Below are 15,426 nucleotides of genomic sequence, written 5' to 3' on the forward strand. Positions count from 1 at the left end.
CTGTTAACAATATTTTAGCATCCACATGACCTTGGGCTGAGTTCTATATCCTGAGAAAATATGTCTCCTAATACCGGAACGGATTATTTTCTGTCACCATATCTTTGGGGAGATGTCGACATAAATATGCACACTTCCTCACCGCAAAAGATTTTAGCACATTGGTTAAAGTTATGGCCTTGGCTGTAAATCACTGGAGCTAGATTTGTGCTCTCTAAAATGCGTAGGATAGAATCATAAATTATTTATCTTGTTCAGCTTTACAAATTAAAACACTCCCCTTACAAGAATAAGAATTATTCACCGCTCCTCTCTCCAGAAGCCAGTGCCATCCGCTGGTTAACAGAGTATCAAAGACTTGCGTTAATTTGAGCCATTGACGCAGGGCCAAAGAGTTTCCCTCAGCTTCATTTATCACTTTTTCCCCCATTCTTTTAGATTATCTCTGCCAAATTAGCTGTAAAGTTCATGCCATTTGTTACTTTTGTTTTATCGACAAAGATCTCTGTCCTGTCAAGCTGGGTGTTTCAGGTTCTCGTTTAGAATTCGGATTAATTCTACCAGTTCAGGCAACCTGGATTGTTGCCATCACTCCCATTACGGAACTTTTCAGGGGGCTCACCCTTGGCGTTGCGTTACTGACATTTTTGGCCAAATAGAAAATATGAATCAATGAGTATGTATAATTTGTTTCTGCTTGGCATCGCAAGTATGCCAATAAGAGGCAAAATGTATCAGAGAAACACTAAAACTGCCAAGTGTACACAAATTAATGAAGGCAATTCATCATCTACATGAGAAACATCCAGGTCTAGATGTCCCCGGCCAAATATAGAAAAAGTTGTTATTATTCTTCAAATGGAAAGGACATCTTAGTTCACATTAAATATTGCCCTGTAAAAAAAAAAAAAAGATCTGGCTGTATTTCAGCTGAGAACTGTTAATGTTGGCACTTCTACTGTGTACACTTAAAGTAAATTGTTTTAGTGTATATTTGCTCAGATTAGCGCTTAGGGATGGATGAATTGGAAATCAGACATCTCTTCTCTTCTATCTTTCCTTTTTCAGTCATAATGACTCACTAATGTGCAGGAAAGTATGTCATTGAGAATTTCCACAAGAGCTCTGAGCCATCAGTGAGAGGAGTGCAAAAGAATGGCCTACAATTAAATAGTCTGGAAGGTGCCTCAGCTGTATATATATATATAAAATTCAACATCACTCGCGTTATGATGTTTGAGTTATAATGATAGTGTACTCTCACTTATTTTTTAATTACATCAAAATAATACCATAGCTTGTTTGCACCAATGTTCAAAGTGTTTAAGGACGTGTTAAGAGTAACACTTACCATGCAATTTTAAAAACTTCCAACATTAATTAAAGATGGAGTCAATGGAAATTAAGTTTAATCAATTGTGTTTATTACATTACAAACGCAAACACTGAGGATACAGTGAGTAACAACTGGATAGAAAGCAATTTTAGAAGATTAATTTGGAAATAATTTTTTATAAACAGGAATGTGAAGACTTATAATTCTATTTTCAATGCTATTTTTAACGCTATTTTAAAAACACTCAGTAGTAATTAAAGAAATATTCTGGGTTCAACAGAAATTAACCTAAATTAGTTTTACTGTAGAATAATTAAATAACTAATTAATAAATAAATAACCTAATTTTCATAAAAAATTTCAAGTAATTCTTGGACAATCTATAAACAGAAATGTGAAGCCTTGTAATTCTATTTTAGATGCTATTTTCCCTGCTATTTTAAAAACATCCAGTAGTAATTAAATTAATATTCTGGGTTCAACAGAAATTAAACTTAATAAATTTCATTGTAAAATAATGATAAATACCACATTAGAAAGAAACTTACTTTGAAATAATTCTTGTACAATTTATTAAAATAAATGTAAAGCCTTATGATTCTAAAAATGCACGTTAAAATGTGTGTATTATTTGAGCTGCATATCGGTTCAAATAAACATTTTGTTGTTATCGACATTATGCCAGCTGCTGTCAATTGTGCTGACATTCTGATTTCTAGTTTCAGCACTTTCAACACAAGACGTCTTAACTTACTTCAAGCACTAACACCTCAGTATGACAGAATTCATGAGGATTCACAAAGAAACAACACTGTCAGTGAGCCAATGTCCAGCGAGACTGTGACTCTGACCAGTCTGAACCCAGACTCTTTATTCTCACTGCAGAAGAGCTCAAATTTATTACTTGTTATCCTTTCCCCAAATCTCCGTAACACCATTACATAACATGCCCAAGGTAATGTACACACTAATGGGGAGAGTGGTGTAAATCCATCAGTATGCCATAAATTAGCGCTAGGCACACTTGTGTGCATGGATTACATTGTTGGGGGGATAATGGCCGCCAAGAGAGCCCTGCCATGATATACGTCGGTTTTGACACGAGCAGCACTACTATAAATCGGCCTGGACCACAAACTCAGGCCAAGTTATGCCCAAACAGTCTGGTAAAGATGTCCATGGATGCCTGGGATTTGACTCATATCTACGTATTTATCTCTTTGGAATTCCATTGCAGCTGTCTTTGTCTTTCTTTCCTACACATACGAACGAAAAGACCCACCCACTTTCCCTAATGAATAAAGACCATGCCGTGTAAGCCTAGACACACTTCATGATTGGTGGAGGCATGGATGGACTAAGGTGAAATACTGCAGTCATGGAAATCTCTCCATCATAGCTGCTGTGACAATCTACCCTCACTGCATTAATAATGGACTGGATGTTTGGTGTGCCTGGTGTCTGTCCACTGTGGTTTGATATGATGACCCACCGTAGAAGTCTCAACGAAGTCTAATGGCTCCACTCAGAGGGAGGGAAAACACAGGCATTGACACACGTCCATTGTTTAGTCAAATAAATGCTGGAAATAAGCTGCTGTTGTCTTGCAATAACCGCCATACAAATAGATGTATATTAATGAGCTGTGAAAGTGTATAATAACAGACTAATTCTTGTTTGCTTTCATTCCCCCATGAAAACAGAGAAATAGGATATGGAAGGAAAAGACCTGGAACAAGAATATTCTGAGAAGAAAGTTATAGGGACTGCCCTAAAGATGGTTTTCAAACTGTTTTCCAAAAGGCTTATTAGTGATGACCCTACATACAGAAGACTCAGTCTAGACACAGTGTAATGTATTCCATTCAGAGTTTAGCTATGTTTTTCTTTTTTTTTTCTTCTTCTTTTTTTTCAGCCTCACAAAAACACAGCACTGCCAAATACGACTCAGAAAAGACATGCTGGAAACCATAGTGCAAAGTCATACAAACAGAAAAATTGAAGACAAGAAAAACAAAAGCTGGCCTGGCCTTAGCAGCCAAAACACAGCAAGCCACATAAGCACCTGTGAAGAGAACAGCCAATGACAAACAAGGTAAAGGCCCCGTTTTGCTTGGCACATCAGAGCCGTTGCAAAAAGATGGAGTAAACTGGGAAAAGGCCATACTTTTGCTAGGCAATTCCCATCCATCATCTTACCAAAAAGAAGGAGCTGGTCTATTGGCATTCATATAGAATAATTACATTGAAAATTACAACAACTTGGCTCAACAAATAGAGTGACAAATTTTGAAAGGTTTTAAACAGCTGCGTTAGATAAAGTGATTCATGGCCTCATGATTCATTACTGAATGTTAATTTCTGAATGTTTTGTTAATAATCAGAGATGCAACAGCCCATAATCTTCTAGGGAATACACCAGCTGTAGTAACACTCGGGAAATGAGCTGATCATCAAACAGTTTCTCTCATCCATGTGGCATGATTGGATAAGAAGGGCTTTCGGACATGTGTGGGTCAGAGTCCAGGAGGATGTGATGCAGAGCAGAGTAATCCACAAGTGTGTGATTGATTGAGGGACAAAATAAACCAATGCTTGTTAACAGAGACAATATTACGGGGAAGTGAGAAAGGAGATTCCCTGATTTTCCTTCTCAAATATCTATGACTAAAAAAATAATATAGCCTGTTTAACATTACAGACCACACAAAAACAAAAAATATTATATTATATATATATATATATATATATATATATATATATATATATATATATATATATATATATATATATATATATAAATGTGAGTGTGTGTGTGTTCTATTTTTATTTATTTTTTTAAATATCTGAGGTATAGGAACTGAGGTATAATGCCAAAACCTCTTCAGAAAAACCTTATTCTGTCAGAAACTGTGGCATAAACTGAGAAAGAGGTCATTTACAGCATATTATCTGTCAGATTGGATGTCATGTTGTTGTGCATACGATGTGCACTGCAAGCATGTGCACATATGGCTCTGATTAAAGCCCAGATTCCCTGTTTTTTTGGGGGGTTTTTTATTGGATTTGGGATGTATTGCATAAACTGGTTAGTAGTATTGTGTTAGGGCCAAAGAATGTGAATAATGAATCTCATTTGTCTCTGAAATTACTCTGAGCTCCAAAAAAAAAAAAAAAAAACACACATCTAGTCAGTAAACGCAGATACTTTGGGAGTTGAAATTGCTTTAGGTTGTTGTAGCTGCATTAGTGATGCACATACAGCAGACTGATGATGATGATGATTGGAAAAGTGAGCTTGACTGAAAACAAGCTGTCCTCATTAGTGTAATGATTTTTCACTCTCATTTTATTTGGGTAGAGATTGATTGGTGATAATGCTTAATGTGGTTGCAAATAGACACCGGGAGGAAATAGCTGCCTGGCGAGCAAATATGAACGTGCATCTGGTGTGTGAACGGATGAGTCGTCCATGTTTGTTACACAGAGGCTTGTCTGATCGCACTGGCTCTGAGGCCCGTTTTTCCCACATGTCAGGTGTGCTGCTCGTATTACTGTCTGTAGGGCTTCAACATTGACCTCAATGGTGCGAAACGGACAGCAGGCTGATCAAGAGGCACATGGAGATTAACCCTCTATTCAGTTCGGTCCTTTTTCTCACCCTTTTCTGCTTTGCGTAGTCAAAGAGTAACTTAGGAGGGCAAGAAACAATGGAAGGTTTGATCTTGTGTTTTTGTGTATGTGTGTTTGGTGAAAGGAAGTGAGTGTTGATGAAGGAGAGGTGAGGAGACTTTGAACCATCAAAAACAGTGCAAGAAAAAAGGGGGATGAAAACAGAAGTGGGTGGTGAAGGAAAGATGAAGAGGTGGAGGAAAAAGTCTGCGGTCCAGTGGGGAAGTCTGCAAAAACATACGGAGGGAATGAAGATAACTTGGAGACGAATGGAGATAGTGGCAGTGGTTCTGATCAAATGGAGAGTCAACCATCATTGGAAAGCAGCAGAACCAGCCTATCCACAAATTGCTTCAGAATTTGGCCATTCTGGGAACAACAGAGCACATCTTTCAGGCTGGATCTGAAAGTGAGGATGAGATATTATGTGTTAGGGGGAGAACAGGTGTTAGAAGACATGGGCTTCTGAGTGATGATTAGTATAGATAAGAATTATTGATGGGATGGAGAGAAGGAAATGAGTGACAGGAAAGAGAGAACGGTTCTCAAGAATGAATATTTGTGAAAATTGATTGCAAGAATTCACAAGTGCTACAGTGAAGTGTTTAAGCATTCATGATGGACATGCACGTAACTGAACACAGCCGTAGAGATTTGGAAATATATAAAATTGTATACTGGTATTAAACACTGCTACAGTATATATAGTTATGCTGTCGTAATTCCCCTTCTAATGTTAATTTTAAAACTGTCTTCTCACACTGTTACCTATGAGTTCTATCTGCTTACCAAATTTACATTCACATAAAATAACTTATATATTTAATTTTTATTACATTTATAAATCAATTTTATAGATCTGTTTAGGCCTACATGTGTTATGATTAAGTGTAAACAGTTTTAAAATTAAGCTATACATTTAAAAACATATACTATCAATACATTTAAAAGACTTTTATAATTGCACATTACAGTCTTAAAAAAACAGAATAACTTCATCATCTTTCTTTCTATTATATCTGTGGTTAATGTCTTTTTTTCTCCAAAGAATTACTTTTTTTAATGAGTGTCTGTGTCATTTATTTAATTTATACATTTAGGTAAAATAAACGTTGCTTGATATTTTTGTAGACAAATAATCAATAATCAAATATAGGTCCATATATAATTATAGTAGCCTATATATATCTTAAATAAGTATATATCTATCTTAAATAGGATACTCGTTCACATAAACTAATGTTGTGATTTAAACCAAAAACTTTTCTATTAATAATTTAATTGTAAGTAACTGAAATAATGGAATGCAGCAACCGCCCCACCCCCCATTTTTAAATAGGCCTATGCTTTATTTATTAAAATCAAGGAAATAATTTAATAAAAGGAAATAAAAAAATTTCTTTGAAATAATTAAATAACTTAAAATTGACGGCACTATTTAAACTTTTTTTTCAGCGAAAGAAAGAAAGAAAGTTGTGTGCCAAAGCAAATAGGTTTATCGCGTGTTTGAAATAACCTGTTTATAATGACTGTGATTCATGAGGGCAGGTGAATTGCCTTTTGCCTGTTCCATATCAGTTGACATATCAGATGGGCTTAATACTGATATAAATTAAGCTGAGGCGCTTGTAACAGCTTACCTGTCGGCATATTAATGGAGAGGCAAGGTGGGAAACACGTCAGTTTCCAGAGACGGTCAATTATCTCAGCTACGTCGGCAAAGAGAACAAACGTCTGGCAAAGAAGCTGGATAACGTGATTTGGGTGGATTTTCCGCCGGTGTGACTGAGCGGCTTTATTTTAAGTCACTGGATTGAGGAAATGTTGAAAATAGCACACGGCTCTCTTAATGAGACCTCCAGAGGAAAGAGGGAGCTCACCGGTCACTGGATTCACTGGGGGATGGGACATTAGCCTTCAACCTTTTGCAGGATCAGGTATGTCAATGAAGAAATTGTTCATTTTAACACGCTTTAAAATTCAGACTCAGTCTAATAGCCTATAACAGAAAAGCATTTGATAGTTCGGTGGGATACTTTAATCATGAAACATAGCAAAAATTAGCTTTCAGAACTGAAAACTGACAGCAGAGGGGATATAACGATTATACATATAGCTTTAAAATGTTGATGAATATGCAGCCTATTTAATATACGATGCAAGGGGAGGTTTAAAACGACATCAGGGTTAAGGTATTTCTTCTTCATTGTAAAAAAAAAAAAACTGTAATTCTAGATTCTTTGTTTAAAACACATTAACAAACCCATATGAAATACGTCGTTTTAATTTTAAATAGAGTTTCAACCATGCAGATTTTTTATTGTCAATTGTTTTTATTATTACTATTATTTTATTTTCTCTCCATCGTCTGCCTCAGTCCTATTAATGCCAATACACAGGCCTACATTCTGATCATAGATAGTCTATTAGTTTTGATTCATGCAACGATTATTAAATACCTCTCTCATGCTGAAATATTTGGTTCTGCATAACTTTATTTATTTTTACAAAATTCAGTTTGAAAGGAGATCAGAAGGAGGAGGAGGGGTCTATACCAGGAGTCTGACCAAATGACCTGCAGGCTGATTATATGTCATTAACTGGAGACTCGGCCTATTTAAATTACTCGAGAACTTCCATTCAGACAGATGAATTACGCCTGAACCCCACACACAACACTTAAACACGAATAAATCATGAACCTTCTTTTGTGAAATTTGTGAAATTTTACACACACACACACACCACTCCACTCCCTCTCTCTCTCCTTCTTCTGCCTCTCCTCTCATTTCTCTCTCTTTCACTCACACACTGACACAAAGACAGGAATAGCTATGCCCATAGATATCCACACATTGTTTAACATCGCTGTTATATTTGGCACCTGGAGCAATACACTGTGAACTGTCAAAATTAAATGCTCAAATGTCAGCACAAAGTCATCCGAAAGGGATCGCAATCAAGCACTGACACTCACATGCTTTAAAAAAATGATTTACAACCAACACTGCTCTGAATTAGCACGTCTTTTGGACTCAGTTCAAATTTTCGCCACTTTTCTATACGCTCAAAATATGTGTGCAAGCATTGAAGTAGTGAAAAATAAACCACCAAATGAGGATTAACAGAACCAGGAAACATAATTCTTGTAAAGTGTTTCGTACACAAACACACGATATAAACATATATTACAGTCAAATCACTGTCCTGCTCTTGATGGTGTCTAAACTTTGGCATATATATATATAAGCACTGCATGCTTATTTGGAATTAACACGGCGAAACATCGTAGTTGTTTTCTACTTATCAAATATAATAAAAATCCCATTGCTCTCGATGGCCTGATCATTTCAGTCAGAAATTTCAAATGAAAGTCTATAAGACCTTTTTTTACGATATTAACATATTTGATACATTTTAGCCTACTATGTTTTACATTATTATCATATTTTTTTCTATACTTTTTTATGTGTTTATAATGCGTTTCTATTGGTTCATTTAAACCCCAAGTTACTGGCCTATTACGGAAAGGAAAATAGATCCATTCATCTTACAACTGCCAAATTAATTCATACACTGAACGTGTAGGCTATGTAAATGAAACATTTAGACATACTACACAATAGATTTCTGCATTTTCCCCTTTGTTATTTTTTCTAAAAATCAATCTGCATATCTATATTTAACTCGTTTTTGACAGGCGAAAAGTATAATTATATTCCCTAGAGTTATCAAAAGCGCTATCTATCTATCTATCTATCTATACTTACTAAAAGTTTAAATAATTAGGCCTAAGAAATTTTACAGCCGGCTAGTTTAAATTATTATTTAGATTTATACATCGTTCTTAATATAGCCTATATGCCAGACAAAAATGCACAGCACACTGAATAAAGTCAGTCTCATCCAGGTTTCTAGTTTGGATAAGCCTACCATTCATCTCTGTTTTGTTTGTAAAAAAGGGCATCTTATACCAGTTAGCTCTCAGCTTATCTGAAAAGGAAAAAGCAATTTTATTTAGCCCGTTTCATTGCTGCATTTAAGGCTTCAAATTAAATGTACGAAAGACTGGATGTATTGTGGCACACACACACACACACAAATACATTATACATTTAAAATGAATAAAAATATATATAGCTAGCCTATGCCGTTGGCACACACAGGCACGCAAGCGCGCGCACACACACGTATACACGCACAAAATTTCAAATATACATGGAATGGCAGCATACGTTACCAGTTCCTTTTGCATGTATTTCACATTTATTTTATACATGTTGCATATATAAGCTACGAGTTGGCTATCTTTGCAAGGGTTCGTGCAATATGGGAGCGTAAACACCCTAACTACGCAGTTTGTGTCCCTCCTCCTCTACAACGTTATTGGCTGAGAACAGTTTTGACGACATATATGAACCCAAGCAGCTCAAAAGATGTAGCTGACATGGAGATCAAACGGCGGAATTCGCCTGCTTCCACAGAGTGAACAGGCTGCGAATTGCGTGCACAACATCGACTGGGATTGGATTTTTTTTTTTGCATCCAATAGTTACTCCAACTCATTGATTCCATAACGGGTTTGAAATTCAGAAAAAAAAGTTTCTGAACACCGCTTAAACATTAACTATTAGCAATGGGACTTTCTCATGATGGATATTTGCAGTGGAGAATAGCCTATAAGTGTAAGTAGCTAAATTATTTTTTTCACTAATAACTTGAGTGCAGTTACAGCTGAAGCCCGTTTTGTTCGTCTGTTAATCATCTGCTAGAAATTCAGCGGTATCTGTGTTAACTTATGGACAAATAAGCAGGACTCCATTTTCACTTTCTGCTAGAAAGCAACAAATGAATACGTTTTATGGGGAGACAACCAGTGTGTAAAGTCAACGTACACATAATCTGAGAGCCAAAGCGTACTCCGTCTGTGGTTCGCCTTAGGGTACACAAGTCTGTCGCCATGAGTTTAGTTGGAGGGTTTCCCCACCACCCGGTGATGCATCATGACGGCTATTCGTTCGCTGCCGCAGCTGCTGCCAGTCGCTGTCATGAAGAACCCCCCTATTTTCATGGGTGGCTTATCAGCCACCCGGAGATGTCTCCTCCAGACTACAGTATGGCACCCTCCTACAGCCCCGAGTACTCGGCGGGAGCCCCCGGGCTCGATCACTCGCACTACGGAGGTGTACCGGGGGCCGGCGCCGTTGGAATGGGACCCCGACCAGTGAAACGTAGACCCACGGCAAACCGAAAGGAGAGGCGCAGGACTCAGAGCATCAACAGCGCCTTTGCAGAACTCAGGGAATGCATTCCCAACGTCCCCGCGGATACGAAGCTGTCCAAAATCAAAACCCTTCGTTTGGCTACCAGTTACATTGCTTACCTTATGGACATTCTGGACAAAGACGAACAGAACGGGGAAGCAGAGGCCTTCAAAGCGGAATTCAAAAAGACAGACGCCAAGGAAGAAAGGCGAAAGAAAGAAATGGTAAGGTCTTAAATAAAGTGTATAGATCTTCGTAAACGTCAAAAAAAGTATTGTCATACATTAGACTTGCATATTACCTAATGGAATCTTGCTTTGACTTTGATATAAAAGCTTAAAAGTATTCTGTAGAAAACTTGGTTTTGTGAACGCTGCTGTGTATCTTTGTTGTTAAAGTAAATTGAATACATTTGCTGTCTTTACCGTGACTAGTACGTTGATACAATTTGGTAGCCTGATGTTTAATAGCTATACAAATAATATATTTTGTCTGTGTGTGTTTTTTTTTTTTTTTTTTACAGAACGACGTTTTGAAAAATTCAGGGAGCAGCAATGACAAGAAAACTAAAGGGAGAACTGGTTGGCCGCAGCATGTGTGGGCATTGGAACTGAAACAATGAGACTAATGCAAAAGACACGAAATGAGGCCCTCTGAACTCATTTTTAGTTGTTCTGTCACTTTATTTAATGGAATATTTATGTGCAATTTCCCGCTACGGACGGTGGATATTTGAGGAAAACCCATTCCATTTTAGAAGGAGGATACTCTCTTGGTAAGAGATTGCGTGTTGTTGTCTGATGTTGGTTTATTATTGTTGGGTTTCTTGTCCCATTGTGAATCAAAATGAGACTTCTGCCACTAAGGAGTACACGTGAAGTTCTGTCTCATTCTGTCTCTCTATCACTTTCAGTATCTATCTATGTCTCTTTCTCTCTTCTTTAATTATGAGGAAGGTTGGTCGATGTTATGATATAGTAAATGTTTTATTTGAAAATGTCATGAAGTGTTATAATGTTATTTTGTGGTCGTACAATCCTGGTGTCTGAAACAACTGTCGAGTCCACCCAGTGCACTTCCGTCCAGAGACACACATTTTAAATAATATTGGAGATGTAAACAATGTAATTAATTCAATAAACCACTGTGTTGTTAACAAATTAAACCTTTTGTTGTATTGCTATGTAATTTAATATAATGATTCCACTTGGTAAATTGCACACTAAATAATTATTCACAGAAGATAAGTGCTGTTTGTAAGAAGAACATAGACTAGTATAGAAATTAATGATAGCCTACTTTTCAGGGCCAAGAGTGACTGTTGAATATATTTTCAATTATACTTACATAGACGTGACAGTCAAATCAAACAGCACTCACGCGATGCATACCCAGCAGCTCCTCGAGCACAAACAGAATGATTCAAGCAGCCCCAACTGTGTCCTGCATTGAGAAATATTGGCTTTTAAAAAAGAAATCTAAAGTTTTGAAGGCAAATGTTTACATTTGACAGTACTGCTATATGGCCAGCAACGTGGTTGTTGTGAACAGTTTGTCAATGTTTGCTTGCAACACTAGGCTACTTAAAATAGTAACAATTAATCACAAATAAAATGTTAATGCTAGTAATATCGGCCTTGCAGGCTAATACTTTTTTTTACAAGTAGGCCTACCACTCAGGCTGCTTCGGTTAACAACGGTGTCTAGTTTCAAATAACTACAATAATAATAACAATAAAAACTACAACAACAACTGATAAATATAGTTATTTTTAATTAAAATTTGCATTTATCTTCATTTGAAATACATTTGTCAGTGTGCATGACGAAATTTGCACATTAATGAGTTACAGCATTAAATGAACATTGTTGAAGAGGTGATACGGTTCAACCAGGTTTCTGCAGCAGGTGCCAAAAAAGATACAATGATAGGCCCATTAAATTAATTAAAATGTTTATTTTTTCCTCCATGTCTGTATATGGTATTTTATTCAACGGCCATATAGGTTAATAAAGAAAAAAGATCACAATATTAGCCTATATTATTAATTGAGGAACCAAAAAACCATCTAAATCTCACAGAAGGCTATCCATGTACTGTTATTTTGGCTAACCTTGAAAGCATTAAATAAACACGATTCTAACATTAAACAATAAATTATAATCGCTATAAAGGGGCAAAACTGCAAGACTTTTAGTTCCATAACTGCTGAAATAAATGATTGAGTAGACTCACTGGAGCCTGTGGAAAATGCTCAAATGACGTTAACAACAAAATTCGGAGGAGGGCCAGACTTAGCTGGAGTGACCAAGGCCTGCTCGGATGTGCAAATGATTGATAACGTGCCGATCAAAATGTGCAGATGAAGCTTCCCACTGGTGTGGAGGGGGGTTAGCACCACAATTCATAGAACCGAATTTTAGCAATGGTCGTAACAAAAGAATCAGTATCCCGCTGGAGTTGCGGAATAATAGCTTAATAATATAATGGAATTATGGAATACGGAATACAGTGACGTCAGTGATTTATTATAGATTCTTCATGTTTTACAATTTTTTAAAATGCAGCATTCGATGCATATTTAGAAAGATCAGTCTTTTTCTTTTTCTAATATATTTATTGACTGTTATTATTATTATTTGATGATTTTTATTATTATTATTATTATTATTATTTTATTTATTTTTTTGTGGGCTAAGGTGCTGCTTGCTAAGTGCTTTTCTCTCGAAGCAGTCCTCATAGTTTTCGTCTAAGGTTCTTAAGTCATGCAATTAAACTGACATCTCTGCCAGAGTAAATCTGCTTCGATAGGAAGACACTCAGACAATTTAAGACCCATCCAGTTGCATTAAATTAACGCTTACGTTAAACTATTGTCTGATTCCACAGGTCCTATGCGCTAATAATTGTAGATCATTTGTTGAGAGTGTCAAGATGGCGTCTCAGATAAAATTAACCGTCCGTACTCCCTTGATTAAGAATACAGATAATACTGTGACCTCATTGTGACCTGCTGCCGCTGCTGTAACACGAATAACTCTCCAAATGGAAGAGAACACTTCTTACATTCAAATACCATGATTCCTGAAGGCCCAAAGTAGTAAAGAGCCCTTATTTCCTCTGGCACTAAAGCAAACGAAGTCGTCTAATCCAGGAATATACAATTTCGTTGGTATATAGCTGTTTTATCTCACACTTCCACCCACTTCCCATGTCTCATATGATTTAATAGCCTATCTCTAGTTCTTACTAATCCTGACCAGCACTAAAACAAAGAAAGAAAGAAAGAAAAAAACTTGCCTCGCCAATGGCATAAGCCCTTGCAACATAATAACAAATTCACTATAGGTCTCTTTTGTGTAATTGTTTAAAATTCGATCTTAAGTTCTCGAACTTGTAGCCTACGCTACGTGGGCTATTATAGCCTATTTTAAAGCATGGACCAACCAGCATATTTTTCCTGGTATTACAGACATCTGTAATACATTAGTTCATAAGACCCTCCTCCATTTTTTCTGTCTGCAGCAGTGGCTAGTAGACATGTTGACGTCAGAACAGAGCCATCCTGCGCCTAAACGTAATCACGTACAAGGCCTGTGATCCTATACCTCAGGCTAAATCTAAGCATCAATACCGTCCAGTAGAAATCACTCATATAGCTTAAAACATTTTTATCTTCGAAAAAAGGTATGTGTTGCATCGCCCAAATTGCACGATCTCAGATAAAACATTTAGATTAAAAACAATTGCGCAAAAGAACTAGACCTGGATGTCACAGTATTTACTTAATTTCAAATCAGTTACGCAAGGCTTTTTAGCCAATGTCGTGTGTTCGTAAAGTTCATAAAGTTCTACAAACCTCGATATGGTTTTCTGTAGGCTAGGCTACTCTATTTAATATACATCTCGATCACCTCGATGAAATTAGAATTCATAATGAGAATTATTTTTTTTATTTTTTATTACATTTTTGTCCCACATAAGTGTTCCTCGTTATGCCCCAAAATGATAGATAATAATCTAACTTAATTTTGGTTATGCAAGTTAAAATATTTTTGGGAGCGTTTCGCAGACATTTGCAGCCATTTTGATCTAACCTATAAGTTTTGCAACAAAATAATTCTGATATTGACTGAAATGGAAAATTAACCACCCTATTTTCAATAAGAAGAGTAGCCTAGACTAACAAGTGATTTCGAATAAAATAGGCTACGCTACTATATAAAATAAAAATAAGTTACGAAATCCTCTTTTGTTTATAAATTTAAGATTTGCAAGAAACGTTTTGATCTTACCGTTTTGTAATCTTAATTTATATTTTATTATTATATAATATAGCATATATTTATATTGTTTATATATGTAGGCTAGGCCTATATGTTGTCATTATTTAGGCTAAGTATTGTCCAGAGGTTCAGTGATCTTTAGATATTAGATGAATGGATTCTAAGTCACTGACCCAAAAACGTTTCCCGTTTATAATGGAATTATTGACAGGACAGAAATCTCGATCTGCTACACGTCTCAAATACTGCAGGGTCCACTGTATGATTTCCTGATAATTAAACAACCAGACAACGTGCCATTCTGAGAGTGTGCTGTGTTTGGTGAATGTTGCGCGGAAGATCAGGCCAGTGCCCGTGGTGCTGTCAGTTGTGACAGTTCCCAGATGGAGGCCGCTACTGTAAGCGAGATTGAGTTTCTCACAGAAACAACTCCCTCTTCTTCCAAACCGTCCTCCAAAAGTTCTTCAGGCACTCTTGCGCCCAGACTTCTCAAACAACGGTAACGCGGAAAGAATGAGCTGAATGCGTTGAAAAGGAATAAAGACGCTTTGCTCCATCAGGTTGTGCTTGACGAGAAGAGATGGCTAAACATCTGCATGGCGAGCTAGTGGCAGGATCACTGACGTGTATCACGGTAAAATGGTTTTACCTCCTGGAAAGTGATTTGTTGGCTTATAACAAAACTAACTACTGAAAAGCTAGGCTACTTTAATGAAGAGCTTGCTTTCTTTAATCTCTTTTATCAAAGCCGTGGTAACATCTAAAAATCAGCCGTTTGAAATAATTATCGCTGCTGTGCTGTTTTTGTCTTTTTCACATGTAGCCTAGGCTACTTGTAGCTACTATTTGTATTGCGGTGTACAACGT

General features: G+C 36.6%; 1 protein-coding gene across 2 annotated transcripts; it reads left to right on the forward strand.

Moving 5' to 3' along the window:
- The first annotated feature begins 9,434 nt into the window (after positions 1-9,434).
- hand2 (heart and neural crest derivatives expressed 2) lies at positions 9,435-11,437 on the forward strand. 2 transcript variants are annotated; one of them, XM_026260658.1, is made up of 3 exons: positions 9,435-9,693; positions 9,847-10,496; positions 10,796-11,437. In XM_026260658.1, exons 2-3 carry the CDS (start codon positions 9,969-9,971, stop codon positions 10,892-10,894), a joined length of 627 nt encoding a protein of 208 aa, XP_026116443.1. In that variant the 5' UTR covers positions 9,435-9,693; positions 9,847-9,968; the 3' UTR covers positions 10,895-11,437. The 2 variants fall into 2 exon arrangements, with proteins under 2 accessions (XP_026116443.1, XP_026116442.1); XM_026260657.1 differs by having other exon boundaries at positions 9,435-10,496.
- Positions 11,438-15,426: the final 3,989 nt, after the last annotated feature.

This window comes from Carassius auratus, unplaced genomic scaffold (assembly GCF_003368295.1).
Source record: "Carassius auratus strain Wakin unplaced genomic scaffold, ASM336829v1 scaf_tig00215565, whole genome shotgun sequence".
Classification (NCBI taxonomy): Eukaryota; Metazoa; Chordata; class Actinopteri; order Cypriniformes; family Cyprinidae; genus Carassius; species Carassius auratus.

Excerpts from the sequence above, each read along its gene's own strand:
- hand2 (XM_026260657.1), top strand. The coding sequence starts at position 9,969 with ATGAGTTTAGTTGGAGGGTTTCCCCACCACCCGGTGATGCATCATGAC. Across the intron at positions 10,497-10,795 it reads AAAGGCGAAAGAAAGAAATG|AACGACGTTTTGAAAAATTC; the intron begins GTAAGGTCTTAA and ends TTTTTTTTACAG.